The sequence below is a fragment of the Phyllostomus hastatus genome, unplaced genomic scaffold (genome assembly GCF_019186645.2).
Source record: "Phyllostomus hastatus isolate PE091 unplaced genomic scaffold, TTU_PhHast_1.1 phas_contig_58, whole genome shotgun sequence".
In the NCBI taxonomy this organism is placed as follows: Eukaryota; Metazoa; Chordata; class Mammalia; order Chiroptera; family Phyllostomidae; genus Phyllostomus; species Phyllostomus hastatus.
The window spans coordinates 40,346,003-40,366,902 of record NW_025333916.1 but is presented as its reverse complement, the minus strand read 5'-3'; the positions used below and the strand labels follow the sequence as shown (position 1 = coordinate 40,366,902).

Sequence of the window (20,900 nt, the reverse complement as noted above, 5' to 3'; positions counted from 1 at the left end):
TTTAGAAATCCGCACTCTTCATGACCCCCATTCACACTAGAGTGTAGCTGCTGTCTGGAGTTGCTACCAGCTGCCCGGATGTTAGCAGTGCAGATGAATCATAGGTAGACACATTGTAGGTTGTGGATTCACAGGTCAGGCCCCCTTCCCCTGCCCCAATCTCTTCCACCCACTGTGCTGACATCTTGGCTGATGGCCAGTCACTCAGACCAAACCCTGGAGTTATCTGGACTCCTTCCTCTTTGTCTCAGAGACCACGTGCAATCCTGACAGTTCACTCTTTAAATTATATTCATAATCTGTCCACTTCTCACAATCTCTCTTATACAAGATTAAAGTTACAGATAAAAAATGACATCAAAGGGTTGACTATTGGGCATAGATCAAGGCCATCAATAGAACTTCCTGCACTAATAAAAATTTTTACATTTTCACTGGTCAGTATAGTAGCCACTGACCACATATGGCCATCAGACACTTGAAACATGCAGAATGCAACTAATGAACTGCCTTTTTAATGTTGTTAAAATTTCAACAGCTGAGTTACGAGGGGCTACCATGTTGGACAGTATAGGTCTAGCTAAAGAAATACCTGTTGAATCCCACAGCAGAGTGGAATTTGGAGATTCTGGAATTTGGAGCAAGTAGGACCTGCTAACTTGGGAGAAAATAAAACAGGTCTTTGATGTAGCAGAGCATGAGGGCCCTGGGAGTGACGTAGTGAGAAAAGTTGAGAGACTAGGAGGCCATTGGGTAAAGGAGTGGGCAGCTTGAGAAGAGCAAAAACTGTATCATGGCCAAAGGAGCTTGTTCTTGAATTGAAGAGAAAGAGGTCAAGTCATGGTAGCCTGAGAGTGCTGGGTGGGACACTGAACTGCATCATTGTGTGACACAAAAATCCCTCATTTACTGAAGGGGCTATATCTTGATGCTAAAGTCATTGGTCGCTGGACCAGAAGTAGCTAAAGAATGAAAACAGTTGAATTATGTAATGTAAAACAAGACTTTTTGGTGTGTGTGATGAGGTTCAGTAAAATAGAATATTGAATGTAGTCTTTGAATTGAGAGCAAGAGAGTTTGGCTTTCCAAAACACAGAGAAGATTTAAACATGTTCCCAAGTATAATATAAATTTATAGTGCTTATGTTTTGGATAAAAGTTTAGAATATTTATTTTAACCTCAAAAATCTTATTACATGTGAACACAGGGGTTCAGTTATATGGGGGCTGCCTGCTTTTGCTATTATTGTTATTGCAGCCAATTTTTCTGAATTTCTTATTGTATCACTACGAAAGTGGTAGTAACGTAGATGTGCTTAAGGTAGTGCTTTGTCCCCCCAGGTTTCTTTCACACCAGTGGGCACTTCTTTGTGAGCTTTGATTTACCCAGGCGTGCTGATTTAAAGTAGTGCAAGCCTGTTCCTGACGCCTACAGTTCATCTCCAACGAGGGTGTCAACAGAGAGCTGTTTTAAATAGTACCGCCCTGCTACTACCATCAGTTTCCAGTCCTCTCATGCCACCGTCTGAGGGAATTAAGGGAAAGAAAATGAGAAAAATCTAACCCTGCTTATACCAGTCTGCTTGGGCTGCCATAACAAGATGTCACAGACTGGGTGGCTTCAACAACAGAAATGTATCTTTTCACAGTTCTGGAGACCAGAAATTCAAGATCAGTCTGCCAGCAGAGCACATTTATGATGAGAGCCTTGTTCCTGACAGCCACCTGCTCTCTGAGTCCTCACATGGTAGAGAGAAAGACCTCTGGTCTCCCCTTCTTGTAAGGACAAAAGCCCTATGGGATTGAGACTTCACCCTTATGACCTCATATAACCTTTATTGCCTCCTTAAGGGCCCCATCTACAAATACAGTCTCATTGGGGATTAGGACTTCAACGTATCTATTTGAGATGGGGTAGAGGTGAAGGCAAGGGTGAGGAGCAAGGAATTCAGCCCGTGACACTGCTCATGCATGTGAGGGCAGAACAGGGTGACTTGGGCCCAGGAGCTGCTACATTTTTTTGTTCTGTATTTTCTAGACACGGAATTTTTTAGTACCAAATTCTGCTAGAGAATTAACCTTCCAGAATTTGAACTATTCTTCCCTTATTATTGTCTCTTTCCTCATGTTGAAGATGGGTCTGTTTCAAATGCACTTTGGGTATTTGTAGATTACCTTTCAACTCTAGACAGAAAGACTGCTCACCCAGTAATTATTGGTACATAAAGAATATGAAGAAGTGTTGTATGTAGGATGGGAAATAAGTAGGTGTTGTCTGTGGGGAAATGCCCACTGTAATCATTATCAAATGAAAACAAAATCAAAGGTATGAATTTTTCTGTACCAAGTTGACGAAAGCAGGACAGGACAAGAAAGGACAGTGTTGTTGCTGATGTGAGGAGGGGACATTCCCAGGGCACTGCTGGTGGACAGCAGGGCAGTTCGGCTCCTAAAAGCCTGAAAGATGCAGACCTTCCTCTTTCCATTGATACTAAATCTAGGTTAACTTATCTATTGAAAACATCATAAACAAAAGATAGGTAAACTGTGATGCCTGTGGTTGCTGAATACAAAGTGTTTGTTACGTGACTAAACTGTAGAATAAGTCTTTGACATAAAAATAGCTCATGGTATGTTCTGAGCGAAACTCTTTTTAAATAAAAAGCATTGCATTGAGATCCCATTATGTAAAACTTATTATGCAGAATGAGTCAAATCAGAAAAAAAAATATGTCAGAAAAACCTGTACCAAAATATCAAAGCACATACACTATCTGGGATGGCAGATTGGCCAACGATTGCTCTTCCTTTGCGTTTTTTTCTTTTTGTCCCCTACACTTTTCAGATCTAGCATAGATTAACTACTAATTTTTAGTGGTTTAGCTCTAATTAACACTAAAGTACTTAACCATAGACTGCGAAGTCAGGAGGCTTAAAATTAAGGCTCCTTATGCTTAGCAGGAGGCAGGCTTGGTTCTAGCAGTCTTACACAGCCCTCCCTCCCTTCCCTGTGCTCTGAGACTAGAAGACTGGGAGTGGAGGGCAACAGTCTTTACTGTTCATACATAGTGATGACCAGTGGGGCAATTAAGTCTGGATGTTAAAAATTATGAACCATGAAAATTATTCCAAGCCTTGTTTTTTCAGGCACACAGGTTGCCTTGAGTCATAGTAGCTCTGTATGGGGGGATAAGCCTTCTGAGGTTCACTTCTCTTTCTGTTATTGCTATAAGGAAAGTGGATAAACAGCCTGAGTTATTCTTTATATTCTCTGGGTCAGAATTGCCAAGTGCCTAAGGATATACCTTGATTCATTGCTTATTAAATCACATATTTCATTATGAGAGATAACTGTCATACATATGAAGGCTTACATTTTATGTAAAGTGGTATGTAGACTAGCATTTAGGAGGCAGTACAGGTTATAAGAAAATAGGTTGCTACATCAAAGGGCACTAAAATTGGAATTAAAGGGAGAAAACTTGGGTTCTGGGCCCACTTATGTTACTTAATAATTTGGGACCTTACACAATTTTTTTGGTCAAAAACTATATTGACAGTAATATTTGGCCCAGAACCTGAATGTACACAGGCCCAGTAAAATTTAGAAATCATGAAAGTTAGAATAATAATTTAAAATACATAAAACTCTTTATTTCTCAGCTTTAGACTATCCTTAGAGTCCTTTGGAGTCTAAGGATACCTTTGGAAGTCACTGACATGGCTCTACATGCAGATGCAAGGTCAAGGGCAGGTCTTGCACTGGCCACAGGTGACTTGGCACACAAGAACTGGCATTTTCTTCTTCTTACTTTCCTCCCCTGCCCCCTGCCCCCATCTCCCAAACCTCTCCTAAACAGAAGGGCATGGCTTTTAGGCGATTTTACCTAGGTACAACATTTATTTGTACATCTGTTTATCTACATCTTTATAATTATGGGGCTTGATTAAATTAAAAAAAACACATATTAAAGCAAGTAGAATATGCAAATGTACTTTATTATTGTCTTCTTGGTTCCACCACCATAATTACTTCATCCTGTTGGTATCCATGGCTTCATTTTACCAAATCATATTTAATCCTTATTTAATAATTTGATCCTTACTCTTTCCTCAAATTCTGCTTACTAATATTATTTCCCCAAACCCTCCCATGTATTCTGTTTGTAACTGACTTATTTTTCCAGTGCTGTTCTAATCCCTATTGGCAATAGTATAAGGAACTTACTTCACAAAATAAAAAGTTAAAACTAAGTGGGACTTTCCAATGAGCAAATAGATGACCACTTCTTTTTTTAATTATATTTGTCAACATAAGAAAAGGCCAAATCTGTAGAGAACTTTTATAAAAGTTTATTTGAGCCAAACTGGCCACATATGCTGGGGTGCAAGATCTCAAAAGCTCTGAAGAATAAGTTTTGGAGCTTCTTTTATGCATTTGAAATTAAGGAGAGGACATAGGGAAAACTGGAGAAAGCAAGGCTAGGATTGGATTACAGGAAAGTTAACAAGATTATGAACTCACTTGAGGGTTAATACTCTTTTCAAGAGGCATTTCAAAGGCTTGTGGGCACAAGAACAATGGACAGGGCTGGCTTAAAATCTTTCAGTTAAATTATAGGCCTGGGGCATGACTACCCACCCTGACCTGCCCAGTTAGGAATTTATGATAACATTTCTGATAAGCTTACCATGTATGTTTACTTCCCAGAGAATGCCTTCCCACACTACTCCCACCCCCTGCACACAAATTTTAAAGAATATTTGTAATGGAGCTCTTTGAATTCACCTATCCCTAAATTATTAACTAAAAGTAGCTGAGAATACAGTGCAGTGTTAGGGTTGCTATGAACGTTATGTCACTTAGTATAAAACCCAGAATGTACAGATAAAGTATAATAAAAGGAAATACCTTTTAAAACTCACAGAGCACTGGCTCCCCTAGGGACATGTAATGTGATAGTTTTAGGTCAGAAAATAACCTTTATTTACACCCAGCCTTCTACATGAATTGTGATTTTGTAATGCCTTGGTAAAAAATGTTGTCAGTTAATTATTTCCTCTGCTGATGAGCATTGCTATATAATATATGCAACAAATACTTTGCCCTTATTTATTTGTTTGGGTAAGTCAAATACAGTGGAACAAAATAATGTTTGGGAATCCTGTTTTTAACCTGTACGTGTGTGTTCATTTAGGAACTGAGCCCATGTTAGGAGTTTCTCCTTTTTTCCATAAATGAACTCAGACAAAACAAACTGTGATAAATGAGCTTTGCCAGATTTAAGGAGCTTTTGTTTGCTGTTGGTCACAGGGTAAGAACTCAGTAAATATTTGTGGAGTGGCTAGTTATTTATTATAGTTTACAAAGCCAACTGAGCTTCTTATGTTAATTGTGGTATTTCTTAATTACTTATAAATTATTGACCATTTATTTTCTGTGATTTCTTTATAGAGGATCTAGCAGGTTTTCTTTTTAGATGAAAATATATCAATGCCCAAGTAATAAATTTACCTAACAGCTATACAAAGGTGGTTCGACTAGCTTTTTTTTAAACTCAGTCCTTCTTTATATCTTTACCCTTTCTTGTAATCTGACCTGCATTTCTCCTCCACTTATCTCAAAGACAAGACATGACGTTGTGCATGTATTATGGAATGTGGTTGGGGTTGCTATAGGAGAAACCATTCTATTCATCTGTTTCCCAAATGTTATGGGCTTTCACTGCACTTCATAGTTTTCAGTTTGCCAAAGTGTATAGACTAGAGTTGCCTGAAAGATGTGTCTGCAGCCAGTGACAACATCGGATTGCATTGAGCATGTCCTCTTGCTTTGCAGGAGCTATGCCTGTCCCAGACCAGCCTTCGTCAGCCTCAGAGAAGACCAGCTCTCTGAGCCCTGGCCTCACCACTTCCAACGGGGATGGCTCGGAAACGGAAACCACCTCTGCCATCCTTGCCTCCGTCAAAGAACAGGTGGGAACATCTCGCTCTCATGATATACTACTTATGGGCTATTTTGAAAAGACATGTTCTTTCCGGATGAACAATGGTGGTTGGGAAAAATTATGATTTACTAATGGATTATTGGCATTCATTATCGAATTAATGCTCAGATGTTATTATAGAGGCTTTTGACACCATGTTTTATTCATAATTTTGGTAGATATTCTTGAAATAATATCCCATGGGGCAAAAATGCTTTACAGTCAAAATTACATACAGATGAAGTTTTGACAGATTTGGTGATGGACCTACATTTTAATACTATTAAATGCATGAAGTCAAATAACTGGTTTTTAGAAAATATGAAGTCTAATCAACTGTCAAAATGTATCCACTAGGCCACTAGGCTACATTAATATGTGTGACAGAAGATAAATATGATCTTGGGTCAAGGGAAATTAGCCTTCCCAGTGTTTCTGAGATGATGGATCTGGAAGAACGAGTTACAGAATTTTCCCTCTAAAACTAATCAATGTTTTGTGTATTTCCTCCTCCAGAATTACTTTGTCATAAAGATGGACACATAAATTAAATCTGAAGTCTTAGATCTAAACACATTGTTTCTTAAAAATCATGTTTCTTATCAACAAAAAGGTAGTACATAATTAAAGAAAGCTGGAAAGTCAATATTTTTTTTACTTCTTTTTTAGTATGTGCTAGAATATAAACCAGTACTTTTACTGAAAAAGCATCGTGTGTGTCTGGGTTACATGATTTGGGGATGCTGAGTTAACAACAAAGGTGGGTGAGAGTGACAGAACTTACCTAATTTCAGGAATATCTCAACAGAACAATAATCTAAGTGGGGTAATGAAGGACAGTTACTCTACTCAAAGAAAAAGACTCCAGGTTTTTTTGTTGTTGTTGTTGTTGTTGTTGTTTATATTTTGTTCAAGTAGGGACTAATTTAGGTAAAAGTAGGAAACCACCTTGACAGTCACGCTGTCTGTAGAACAGCGGAAGGAAAATCCATTGACAGGAGGGATCAATGATGCTGTCAGTCAGACACATGCCACTGGGTCAGGCAGTATGCAGCGAAGTAGGTACACACAGGAAAGTTGAATAGCTTGATTGGGTAATCTAGCTGTTGAAAATGGTCAGCAAGCAGAAGATTGGGCTGAGGCATATGCTGTATTGGTTGATTAGTTCTCTTCCGAGTACCAACCTGAGGAGTTTTCTGATTATTTTTCAGAAGCAGCGAAAAAGAAGAGCAAGGCTCATGCCCCTTGTATCCATACACAGGGTACTGCTTCGTTATGGCTGGGTCGTGTCATGGTTTCTTACTTTGGTATGATTTGGAAGCCCCGCTAGACCACTAAATTTAGCGTGGTGACAAAATATAAAACACACGGCATAAATTTAACAAGAAAACTTCGAGACCTGTCTGATGAAAACTCTAACACTTTGTCAAAAGACACAAAATGATTCAGAGTAAATGAAAAGGCATGCCACAGTCCTGGGTAGGAAAGCTTGATGTCATAAAAATACTACTCTCTCCCAAGTTAATGTGTAGCATTTAGGCAGTTGTAATGAGGAAGCTGTGGCCAATGGTTTGTTTCTTTGTCAAACAGAGTCAATTATTTTAAAGATCACAGGAAAACATAAATATATATGAATCCAAGGAAAATTTTGATAGATCTTTACAAATCATGTTAATCACAGTAGTGTTCAATTACCGCAAGGTAGAAAATGAGCTCTTTGTAGGGCATAACTGAGGATTCAGAACAGATTCAAATAATATAGAGGTTATATGTATTTAAAGTATTTCTGTTTAGTACAAAACAGTGTTTTAGGTGTTATTAACATAATCAACTAACCATCTGGAAGAAAATTAAAGCCTTTAACTCACAATATATACAGAAATAAATCACAAAGGTAAAGTACTGTAACTGGATAAATTGAACTGTAAACATTAGATAAAACATTGAAAAATATTTATATAAATTACAATTGGGAAAGACGCTCTATCATGAAAACTCAGAAACCATACATGAACAGTTGATGCAAGTTGGCAATATAACAACCAAGAATAATAACAAGAAAAATTTCAACATAAAAAGTAGAAAAATAGGCCAAGAGAAAATATGTGTGCCACAAATATGACAAAGTACTGATATTATTAATATAGTAAGATTTTTCCAATGTTGATAAGAAAAAGAGAAATCAAATAATAGAAAACTAGGCAAAAATATAAATAAGCAATTCACAGAGGAAAAATATTCAAATAACCAATGAATATTTCTCGCTCTAATGTGCTAATCAGGGACATAAAATTAATTGTAAAAATTAATTGTAAAACTATTTGGAATAGAAAAAACCTAAAACAATATTGAATGATGAAGAATTGAATAACGATATATATCTTTTCTGTAAAGTCCTTCATATAAAAGATATATCTTTTCTATGTTGTTATCAATAAAAATGAATTGGAGCCATACATCTAAACTTTGAAGAAATTCCTGAGGATTTTAGAAAGTAAATGACATAGAATTGTATTGTCTTGTTTTTTAAAAGAACAGTAAATATGTTTTATTTGTATATGTTTATGAGCTTCTACAAAAGTGTAGAAAGAGATCAATGAGCCTATTAGCATTGGTTACCATATGTGTTTTCAGTTAGATGGACGTGGGAGTGGACAGAGAACATGCAGAATTAGGAAGAGAAACGGACATGGGAAAAGAATTGGGAGACTGGAATAAATATTAGTTGGATAATAGGAAATATTCCTCTAGCTAAAATAGTGATATCTGTGGTTGAGAGAGTGGTAAGCTGCTTAAAGCAAAAAAAAATGTATTCCTGGACGGAAAATAGCCTCTCCAAATCCTTGTTGAAAATTTGGTAAAAATGTATTCTGAAGAGTTTTTTTTTTCTTTTTTTTTAATAAGCTTATTTTTTATTTTATTTTTAGATTTTATTTATTTAGTTTTAGAGAGAGAAGGGAGGGAGATAGAGAGAGAGAGAGAGAGAGAGAAACATCAATGTGCGGTTGCTGGGGCTCATGGCCTGCAACCCAGGCATGTACCCTGACTGGGAATTGAACCTGGAACACTTTGGTCGGGAGCCCATGCTCAATCCACTGAGCTATGCCAGCCAGGGCCTGTTTTTTGTTTTTTTTTTCTAATAATTAACATAAATCCATTGTTCAGGTTTGGACAGCAAAGGTGTGAGGTTCTTTGTGGCAGATAAGTACTGTGTGGGGAAATGATAATCTGCCCTGGGAAGCGCAGAGAGAGCAACCTGAAACACCCAGACCAGAGGCTTGGGCGTCAGGCCCTGTGTGTGGTGTCTGTCCTTTTCAAGGCAGAAATCGACAAGCAGCCAAGTCCATAGACTTTCTTGGTGTGACCTGATAGAAACAACCACTCTCTCCCTTTATGTATTTTTTTTTGTCCTAAATTATTCTTAAGCCTTCCTTCTCTTCTTTTCATCAGGTATAGACTATCATCTTCGAAGTTAAATATATTTTTAAAGAGATTAGCCAGATTAAAGAAAACTGACTTTACAGATTAATACATTCTATAATTCTATTTTTTACATTTTTATTGTATTTTTATTACCCTTTACCCCCATATCCTCTTCCATTTCAACTCCATCCACCCTCTTTCCCTCCACAATCACCACATTGTTGTCTGTGCCCATGAGTTTTTTCTCTTTTTTCATTATTATTCTTAATGTTATATGCAAAATATATTTATAAATCTGTTCACTTAAATAATATTATTTTCCCAGTCCTTTTTATGTACCAATGAGAAATAGGTTTTTTTGGTAAAAATCCTACTTACTAATTTAGGGAATTTCAACTAAAGTTTTTTTGGGGCACCACACTTTTTTACTACTGTAGCCTTCAGTTCTGCAGGATGAAGTTATCTTCTGTCATAGCAAACATATATTCTGAACTCTACTAGGTTATATACTTGATTTGCTCATTTATTAAACACACAGAGCATGTTATATTGGCAAAAAGCACAATAAAGGGTAATAAAAACTATAAGAAAACTCTCTGATAGAGATCATTGGAATAAACTGTTAATGAGACTAAGAATACAGGTTTTCAGGCAAGTAGTTAACACTGCATAGAAACATATCCTAATTTATAACCATACAATGAAACTTAAGTCATGCAAACCCTAAGTCACAAATACACCTCATATAGCATTGCATGGAATGACTAAGATATTTGTAAAGTGAGCCTTAGTCTCTTTGAATGCAACAGCTATGGGTTGCTCAATGAAAAGCTGTTTATTGATTTCTTTGTTTGTTATAATTTCCCATTTTGATTGCTTTTTAACTGGTGAATTTTACACTTTTATATCAACACTGATAGAACCTTGAATTCTGCTACACTTGGTAGGAAATTCGCCATACTTCTGATCATCTCATTTCTAGCAGTTCTTATGTCTCTCCTCCTCTGGAACTTTATTTTTTTCATACATCACTTTATTGTTGTTCAATTACAGTTGTCTGCATTTTCTCCTCACCAATCCCCCCCCATCCAAACACACCTCCCTCCCTTGCTTCCACCCTCCCCCTTGCTTTTGTCTATGTGTCCTTCATAGTAGTTCCTGAAAACCCTTCTCCCACAATCCCCTCTCCCCTCCTCTCTGGCTATTGTTAGATTATTCTTAATTTCAATGTCTCTGGTTATATTTTCATTGCTTTTTTCTTTTGATGATTATGTTCCAGTTAAAGGTGAGATCATATGGTATTTGTCCTTCACTGCCTGGCTTATTTCACTAAGCATAATGGTCTCCAGTTCCATCCATGCCCGCTGGAGCTTTAAGAGAGAGATACCAGTCCCCATTTCCTCTCCTGTGAGTGAGTGTCCTTCACCAGAAGAGGAGGTGGTGAAGGAGTTTGGGCATGTGATATCGCAGTCATATTATTTGGATATATAACTGAGAAAGGTGACTGATAACATTTATTACAGACATGGTTGAGGGACTTATTTTAAGGACAGGAGATATTCCTCTGATGATGGCAGTGAGCAAGAAGAGGAGACATCACCGATGCTTGGGGGAGGGGTATAATTTCAGGGGAAAGGTCACTGAGTAGGTGAGAGTGAACAGTATCCAGTACACCAGTGAAGGGAATGACTTTTTGGAGCAAATGTGACTCCTTTGTGAGGATAGGAGAGAGACAAACTACATGGTCGCAGATTCGCTGATGGCTTGGACTAGAAAGGTGTGATACTTCTCCTGTCATCAGTTAGGCACAGCAGCCTGTTTGGAGTGTGTGAACTGAGCCAAGGTGAAAAGGGGGAGGCAATGAAGGTAAAGGATGGAAGAGAGTGACTATAATGATGGATCTTGGGATAGACACTGATTGAAAGGGAACAGAGACAGAAAAATTGATAGGGATCATGGGTTCCCTACAGAACCCATACAGATAGTTATAGCTTGAGAACCTTGGGCTTGAAATCAGGAATTTAAAAATAATTATAGTTAATGTCTAAATGGTCATGGAAAACATACAATAAAGATTAAATCAATCAATCAGTCAATCATTACAGTTAATGTCAAGACCTGGGTCATGACTCCGGGAAGTGAGATCAGAACAAGAAATGAGAGAGAAAGCTCCCTGTGGGCTCTGTGAAAGTCAGCGTGCGAATGGCGGCAGAGCCGTGGGGACGTGAGAGCATGAGCAGCAGCTCCAACCGCTTGTCAGTGCAGAGACCCGGATGGCCTCATGAGTGTGAGAATATCAGTACAAACACGTTTGCTCATGATTTGCCTGTGAGTAGTCTTTGGATCTTCATTTGTGTGTTTACACTCTTTAATAATTGTTATAATATTGGGCTATACCATTAGATAAGAATTTACATTCATTTGTGCTCTGTAACATTGGTCTTTATATTTTATGTTAGATATATACTACTTTACTCTTAAGAAAATCATGAATTTCCTAAAAAATATACTTGTTTCAAAATAATATTTCATTTTCTTCAGTTGATCAGTGTTTCATTTGATCACCAATGCTTCTGAACTTCGCATCTAATGGGTCTTCTTACAGAAGCTAGAAAAGTTACTGGGGCATTTTAAAACCTTTAGAGCTCAAGTAGTTCATTGATCTTTTAAGTTATTATGACTCAGGTAAATGGTTGTTTATAATAAGTCTACCAACCAAGTATATTTAGTATTGAATAGATTAAATAACACATTTCTAAGTCGGTAACAGTATATGCAAATGTGCGTATTCATTGCATTTAATCCATTGTGTTTATCAAGTGTCTACTGCCTAGAACTGTGCTTCCTCTGAGTTATATACGGATTTACAGTTTACCTTAAAGTAATTAGCAGTGGAGTTAAAAATAAACATAACAAACATTTAAAAAGAGCCATAAACTATTTAAAAATTTAACATAAAAATTTAAGAAAACTCTTTAGTCCTTAAATGATCAAACTCAAAATAATTTATACTGATAAGAAAATTTCTTAAAATTGAAAGTATTTATAATGACGGACATACTATTTCTACAGTAATTTCTCTTGTTCTTTAAATCCCACAAAAACTGTAAATCATATTCTTGGTTTTAGGGGAACTTTTAGTACCATTGTATAGGATATTGATGATATTTAGGTAGTAACACAGAAGTTCTTTTGCTTTTAACAATTTTTAGTATTATGCTTACTGTAGAAAAGCAAGAATAAAGGCATTTCTGAGCTTTCATTATTGGAAAAACTGTTGTATGGAGTACTTTACATATGGGGTGTCATAAGAAGGCACTAGGAATTTAAAAAGATGAATCTTATGTAAAATCTAATGAAATCTTGAGGGAGGGAGGTTTGGCCGGGGTGTGGAGGAAGTGTTTGGGGGAAAATGCAGGCAACTGTAATTGAACAACAATAAAATAATTAAAAAAATAAAAAATTTCTAAGCCAAAAAAAAAGTCTAATGAAATCTTGATTTTTTACATTGACTCATGTGAGGCTAGCATGGCTTTATTTTTATGTAGCTTCTACATTTATAATTTTTAACATAATTAGCTCTGTATAACAAGACTAGTATTGAAAAGAAACATGTTATAAAATGCTTCCTTAATTAGTATTCTTCCAGTGCAAAATATCACTGCAAAATCTTTTAGCATTATTCATGTTACCATAATGTGCAGCAATAGTTTCCGATAACAAAATGTGGAAAATGACATATAACTGTTAATCAATTTCCAGACTATGTTTTGGAAAGCATATTATGAAAGTAATGACACAATTATTATCCATGAAAAAAGGAAATTAAAATACCTTTGAGAAAGGTCAAGAAATAGAGGGGGATTATCTGCAAAGGCTAGTGAACTTTATATTCATTTAGTCAGAGAAGAAAAGAATTATACATATCATAATGTCACAAACTGAACTTTCTTCATATATAAAAATTGTAATAAGAATTAGTTCATTGATGGTTTTTTAATGTATTGTTTCAAGTCAGATATGTATGGGAAATATTTTATGAAAAACATAATTTCACCCTAACTTTTATTACTAGAACAGAGACTATATTAGGAGCATTGTCGGTTTCAAGATGGCTTGAGATATGAAGGCACAATGTGGACTAGAACAAGAAGCTGTAGAACTGGGTCCTGGTCAAGGGTATAGTTCATAACAGGGAAAGAACAGAAACCAGAGTCATCAAAGGTCAGAAAGCCTTGTGAATATTATATGCACAGGATGGTGGGCAGCTGTAGATAGACTGATCATATTTGCTCTTTAGACTTCCAGAAGGGCAAAGAAAGAAAACAGGTGTTTTTTGTTTTGCTTTTTTAATTGAGTTTATCAGGGTGACACTGGTTAACAAAACCATATAGGGTTCAAGTGTACAACTCAATGAAACATCATCTGCATACTCCATCATGCACCCGTCACCCAAAGTAAAGTCTCTTTCCATCCCCACTTATGGCCCCTTTGTCCTCTTCTGTGTCTCCCTACCCCCTTCCTCTGGCTATCACCATACTGTTTTCTGTGTTTATGTGGAAAATAGGTGGTTTATGTCAAGTTCTGGAGTTCCAAGTGGGAAGGAAAGGCTGATGGGACCTGCTGGGTTTGAAGTGGGTCTGCTTCTTTGAGGATCTTTTGCATCACACAAAAAAATGATGGTTGAAACTAGAGATCAAGGAAAAACAAGGGTCATAAACCACTTGTGTAAGATTTTGGGAATTAATTTAGAGGTTTAGTTACGAGTGAGTAAGTCTGGAAGTGTAATAGATCATCTTCCTTCTCCCCACCCCCTGGTGCTTCCTTATGTGTCTTCTATTCTTCTTGGTAAGTTGTTTTGACTTTTCTCCTAAAACTTAATTTTTCCTTTAAAATATTACTTTGTAACTCTTCTTAAGACATATATGTACTTATCTTTTAAATCAGCTCAAGCTGTCTTCTAAATGAATTAATTCATTTGTGATCTGGTCTTTCCCGTTTGAAGGATTTTCTTGCTGAGTTTTTAGGGGGCTAGAAGCTATGATGGGAAAAATAAAAATGGCCTAAGCTTTGATATGCTAACTTAGAAGATAAGCTTTTAATATGAGCAGTTTGTAATATGATATTATACTGCATTTCTAATGGCTCTTTTGTGTTTATCATTAAAATTCATTGTTAAATATTTATATGTGAAATCACATTAAATATTTTAAATGTGATATTTTAATAATTTTTGTGAATTTTCCATTATAAAATAATTCATGCACATTGTAGAAAAGTTAAAAAACTCAGGAATAAAGGTGACAATTTTATTTAGAATAATACTGCTACTCGAGTTTGTTGCTAAGATTTAGGAAGATTCCCTTCTAAGATTTTTATATGACTGTATAATTTATACAATGATTTATTTTCCTTTATAAATATTTATGCTTGATATATTTAGCATTATAACAAGAGTATTTTTTATATTATTAAATATTTTTAAACATTTTTCTAATGGCTATGAACTATGAATCACTGTGAATTAATTAATATTATAATATTATTTAACTTTTCCATCTTTGTTGATCTCTTAGGTTAATTCAATTTTCCCAAAATAAAAAAAATGACAGGTTATACTTCCTGGTACATAAATCATTGAGTCTACTTTGACAGAAGCTGCCTGGGGCCAAGTTTTGAGAAAGGGTTTAAAGACCCTTAGGAACTCACTGGGAAGATGGTACTCCTTAATTATCAATAAGAGCCATGGGCAGTACTTACAAAGCAGGAGCCCCTGGGTTTGCATAGAGTAGGAATTTAACAAAGAGAATAATCTAGAGGGAGTAAATGGGGAAACCATGTTCAATATTCAAATAAACTACACCAAATACGGTAGGAATTATAGAATAAGAAACAACGTTAAATAGTATCTCAAAGTAATAAAAACATTTTTTAGGACACATTCAGTTTCTTTACAATTTATATATTTTACAAAATTGATATGTATTTCTATAAAATCTGTAAGTAAATATTTCATCATATATAATTAATTACTTTTCACTACATTGTGTAATATTTTCTATTTATGATTGAAGAAACTGATGATTTAAAAATACTCAGTTTACTTACCCAAAGCCCTATAGGAAACTGCCGTATAATTGAAATAAAAAGTTAGACGATTTTACTCTGAATCCAATGCTCCTTTCATTTTATTACATTGACTCATAATTTAAGTATAAAATGGGTTTCTGATTTATTTACTATAATATCTTCTTCTAAAGAGAAAAGTTTCCCTGTGACCAAGGGTTTGTTGATTTCCAGTTCAGCAGTGCCCTTGTCCATCTGGCTCTCAGTAAACTAAGAAAAGGGGTGTGTGTAACTTTACATTCATTTAATCTGCCATATTATTCCTGGAGTCTGAAGGAATTGTTAATGGGAGTCCAAACAAAAAGAGTCCAAGGAACTTACATACCCCATTGTCCATGTTTGCAGAGAAGGTGTGTGAGGAAGACAATGCTGGGGAGTAAATACGACATTGCTTTCCTCCAGCATTCCTGTTTCTGAGAGTCAGTGGCTTGGGTGGAAGTTTTCTGTAGCTTGCATCGGCAGCCCAGGTACACATGCCCAAGGTAGCCCATCGATCATGTTCAAGTTGCTGTCACTCAGCTGCAGTTATTAAAGGAATGTGCACATTCATGCTGTGGGCTCCGAAGGAGGCAGCTCTGCGTCCTGCTTACACAGAGCAGTGACGATCAGCACCCTCGTTTTCGGCCGATGACAAGTTCTGACTTACACATTCTACTCATGGCCTCCAGAAGCAGCTGGGTCCCTTGCCTAATTACTAGGAGAACACACTCAGTATGAGTAAGACCAAAAACAAACAAATATCACTTTTGACAGACATCCTTCAGCATTTAAAGTAGCCAATACTAAATAGCTCTATTCACCAAGTTCATATATTTAGTTATCTGGGGATGCCTTCTTCAGCTTACACATCCTGGAAGGTCTGCTGGAGGGAGAAGTTATGTACACAATTAAAACTCAGAATTACATGAAAGTCCAAACACCAAGATGGTTCCATAGTGGTTTTAGGCAAGTCCAGGCAAGTCCATGAACATTTTGAGGCCAGCATCTCTTCTGCTCTGAGAAGTAAAACTCTGAGATGTCAGGCCAGGGCGTTCAAACACGAGTTGCTTTGTAGTTTTTGAAGTACGGCTGTGGCCCTGTTGGTGTGTGCCCACACCCGCTGCCTGAACCAAGCAGAAGCCCCGCATGCAGACAAAATGTCAGCTCTGCACCCAGCCCACTTATCAGCGAACACAGACACTTTTAGTAAACAATGCCATGCACTCCACTGCCTGTCAGAGGCCTGAATTTGCCTTGTCATAAACCAGACAAGGCTTATTACTAAATTACTACTAACATTAACAATCCAGAGTATACATTCTCTCTGTTTGGGGAATTCTGTTTTTTATTTGGAATAGCATTTCAGCCCTCCACTGGAACACCTTCCAACAACTCAGCTTTAATAATGATGTAGCGATGTGGTCACTCCACCTTTCTGGGGCCTCGAGATAAGAAATGACCACGCTGGGCGCTTTGGCAGGTTGTGTGGAAACCTTATACTGAAAACCTGCCCTCCACTGTTGAGCCTGCATTGAGTAGAAATGAAATGGTTTAGTCCTAGGTATAAATACTGCTATTACTACTAATAGTAATTAACAACTCTAATATGTTTTTCTGTAAAACAGCTAACTTTATTGGATTATTTCTGGACTAGGGTTGTGGCCAGGTCTCCCCTCCTAACATTTGGTCGCCAGTTCCCGGAGCAACGGCAGACACAAGCGACATGTTCAATATGTTTGTGTCGAGGGTGTGAGTTCATGAATTAATTTGTTGTGCTCTCCTATTCCGTTTTATCTCCACAGAATGCTTTGTGTGATTGTGATGAAAACCCTTAGTAGCTGTGTAACAAAGGTCTCATCTCCATTCTCATATTGATCCTATTCTTTTACTCTTAGTTTAATGTTTATATTGGATCTCTGCCTAACCCTGTGAGCTACCTTTGCATTGTTTCAGAATTAGCCCATTTACATTGATAAATCCCAGGTCTCCGAAATGAAATTTCCTCTATAAACAACCTGAATCGAAACTCATTTAATTGGTTGCAGTGAGGTGTTTTCAGCTTAAAGTGAGGTACATTAGCTTAAGCCTATCCTTCATTAATAAATGATATGGGCGAGTGTATTTTTCCCCTCAAACTAGACTTGTATGCCTTATTTTAGTAAAAGGGAAAAAATAAACAGTGACTATGTTTGCACATGAATCATCAACTTCACATAAAAACACACAAATACCCAGTCCTTTTTGTTTATATGCAGTTATGCCAAATAATTGTTGAATATCTGCTTCAATAATTTTAACTACCCTTTGAAAATATACTTTTCCCCAGAGTGTGGAGCAATTCAATTATTTGCCTACCTTGCATTCCCTTTGTATTTGGGAGATTTTGTGCATATTTTTACTTTTTCTTTGTGAGTGCCTAGCACCATCTGAACTCCCAGCTGACACCAGCACCAACTTGCCAGCATGTCCAATGAGCCACCTTCAGTCGAGCCCCAGGTCAGGTGGCCCCAGCTGATGTCATATGGAGGAAAGGCAATCTGTCCTCACTGTTATTTGTACATTGATGGCCCAAATAAACAATGATTGTAGTTCTAAGCCAGTAAGTTTTGAGGTAATTCGCTATGTAGAAGTTGGTAACTAACTTACTCATTTTTCCATGTTTATGTAAGTCAGTTGTATTAGAGCATCCCTGTAGTTTTCTCTACTTCTAAGTCTTATGATTCTATACATCCTGAGGCAATTTTTTAAAAACCAGCTTGTTGAAATACAACTCACATACTATACAGTTCACCCAATTCAATGGTTCCCAGTATATTGACAAAGTTGTGCGACCATCACCATGATCTAATTTTGAAAACCTTGTCCCCTCCATAAGAAACTCTGTGCCCATTCACAGTCCCTCCCCATGTTCCCCGACCCCACAGCCCTAGGAAACAGCTCGTAGACTTTCTGTCTGTACATATTTTCCTAGGGTGGCCATTTCACAGAAATGGAACTGTAAATATATGGTCTTTGGTGGATGGCTTCTTTCACTTATCATAATGTTTCAGGGTTCATCCATGGGATAGTATGCATCATTAGTTCATTCCATTTTACTTCCAAATAATATCCCACTGTATTGCTATATCTCATTTCACTTATCCATTCTTCTGTTGATGGCCTTTTGGGTTGTTTCGGCTTTGGGCTAGTGGGAATGTTGTTATGAATAGTGGTGTACGAGTTTTTGTTTGGACATTGTTTTTATTTCCCTTGGGTAAATAACTAGGAATAGAAATTCTGGGCCATGTGGTCATTCTGGGCTTCGAATTTTGAGGAACTGCCAAACTCTTTTACAAAGATGCTACAGCACTGAGGGTTCCAGTTTCTTCACATCTTTGCCAATAGTCGTTATTCTCTGTCTTTTTCATTATAGCCATCATAGTGGGCTGACGTAATTTTTTGAAATGGACTGCTAAAGCAGAGCCAAAGGAAATGTACCAAAAACTTCTATGGGAAATTGATGACATTTAACAGTATTAAACATTATGTTAAAAGAAAGTATCAGTATATTTACATTGTAGACAAAATAAGCTCTCCAATGTGAGTTATAAGCCCCAAAATTCCTGGTTCGGCCTACCCATGCCTATAAAGAGTCCAGAAGCCAAATTACACAGTGTAAATGTCAGATGGAATAACCAATGATGTTTGGCTTGCAGATCATGATAGTAAGTTGAGATGAGTGGGTAGGATGGCAAGGAGAGCTCTAGGAGCTGTCTTCAATTTATTTTTTATGGAAAAGAAGGAGTAAAGTTTATTGGTCAGCTATTGTACAACTAAGTAGGGAATTTGGTAGGGTAAAGGATCAAACTTTGAGAGAGGTTTTAGATGTGTCTCAGACATGATTCTTGGTTGCATGCTTAGGCAACATTAAGCAAAAATGGAATAACTCTCCCTGGCCAGGCAGCTCATTTGGTTGGAGTATTGTCCTGTACACCAAAAGACTATGGGTTCTGTCTTGGGTGAGGGCACATACCTAGGCTGTGGGCTCAAACCCCAGTTAGAGCATGTATAGGAGGCAACCTATCAATGTCTCTCTCATTTCTCTCTCCCTTCTTCTCTATAAAAGTCAATAAACATATCCTCAGGAGAGATTCTTTTAAAAAAGAAGAAATAGAATCACTCAAAGACTTAGATAACTCATAAAATGTTTGGAAGGTCCAACTAGGCTTGGGGTTCATATTGCTAAGGACAATGGCCGGTTTAATTAGTTCACTTTAGGGATGGGTTCAAGAAGTCAAAATTTTCAAAAATGGAAGAAATGTTCTCAAAGAGTCTGGAAAATTACAAATTTAGAAAAGTACCAAAAAAGGATAGGTGGTTACTGCTGTGTCTTCATAAAATTGACTAACAAGCAATGATCAGTGGCAGACCTATGACCAGTGGGTGGTGGCACAAGTGGCCACCTGTAACTGATATAATAAGATATACTTGCTTATTAGTAAAGCTGATGTGACAGGTACTTTTTAAAATAACTTCATATATTGTTGTTCTATTAGAATTGTCTCAATTTTTCCCCCTTTTCCCTCCAAGTAGCATTGGAAACGATATTGAAATTAAGAACAATCTGACAGTAACCAGAGGGGAGGTTGGAGGGGATAATGGAGGGAAGAGTTTTCAGGAACAACTATAAAGGACACATGGACAAAACCAAGGGAGGGTAGAAGCAAGGGAGAGAGGTGGGTTTGGCTGGGGTGGTGGGGAATGGTAGGGGGAAAATGCAGACAACTGTAATTGAACAACAATAAAATAATTTTAAAAATTTTTTTGCAGTCTTATAATAAAAAAAGAAAAGAAGAAGAAACTATTGCCTCCAAATGAATCCATTTAAAGACTTGAGCTAAGACATTTGATAAATCTTTGATAATTATGGGAGAAGTCAGTTGGCATTACTGGTCTGAAAACTTTCCTTCCAGTTTCAAGGACAAGTTGAATTTTCAAAGCTTTTATCATGCCACAGACTAAACCTGCAGTGGCTTTTGAAGGAAAAGTGTGTCATCATGTTTTAAGGATTTATGCCTAGGTAGATGTGGGGTTTGGGCCAATATTCAGCATAGTGGAGTAAGTGATATACTTTGGATCAGTAGATTGTATTCAAATTACTCCATCATTTTCTTACTGAATACCCTTGTTTAAGGTAACATCTCCCATAAATTGAGTTTGATTAATAAAATAAAGGGAATCAGACCTCAGAGTTACAATGGAATGTGTGCTAATTAAAACACGGATCATACAAACACAGTAGTTAATTAGTTTATTATAGTTCTATGGAAATTTATGTTCCTTAATTAGTTTACAGTAGCTTGATGAATTGCTCTTCACCAGTCTTTCTGAGAAAATTAAACATAT

At 36.9% G+C, this 20,900-nt stretch overlaps 1 protein-coding gene across 2 annotated transcripts in view; it reads left to right on the top strand.

Moving 5' to 3' along the window:
* The window catches only part of CTNND2 (catenin delta 2), an 830,908-nt gene that overhangs the window by 131,165 nt on the left and 678,843 nt on the right, over positions 1 to 20,900 (top strand). For both annotated transcript variants that reach the window (XM_045848256.1, XM_045848255.1), the window contains exon 2: positions 5,840 to 5,976. In XM_045848256.1, coding sequence (XP_045704212.1) covers positions 5,840 to 5,976 — 137 coding nt within the window. The remainder of the gene's footprint in view (positions 1 to 5,839; positions 5,977 to 20,900) is intronic.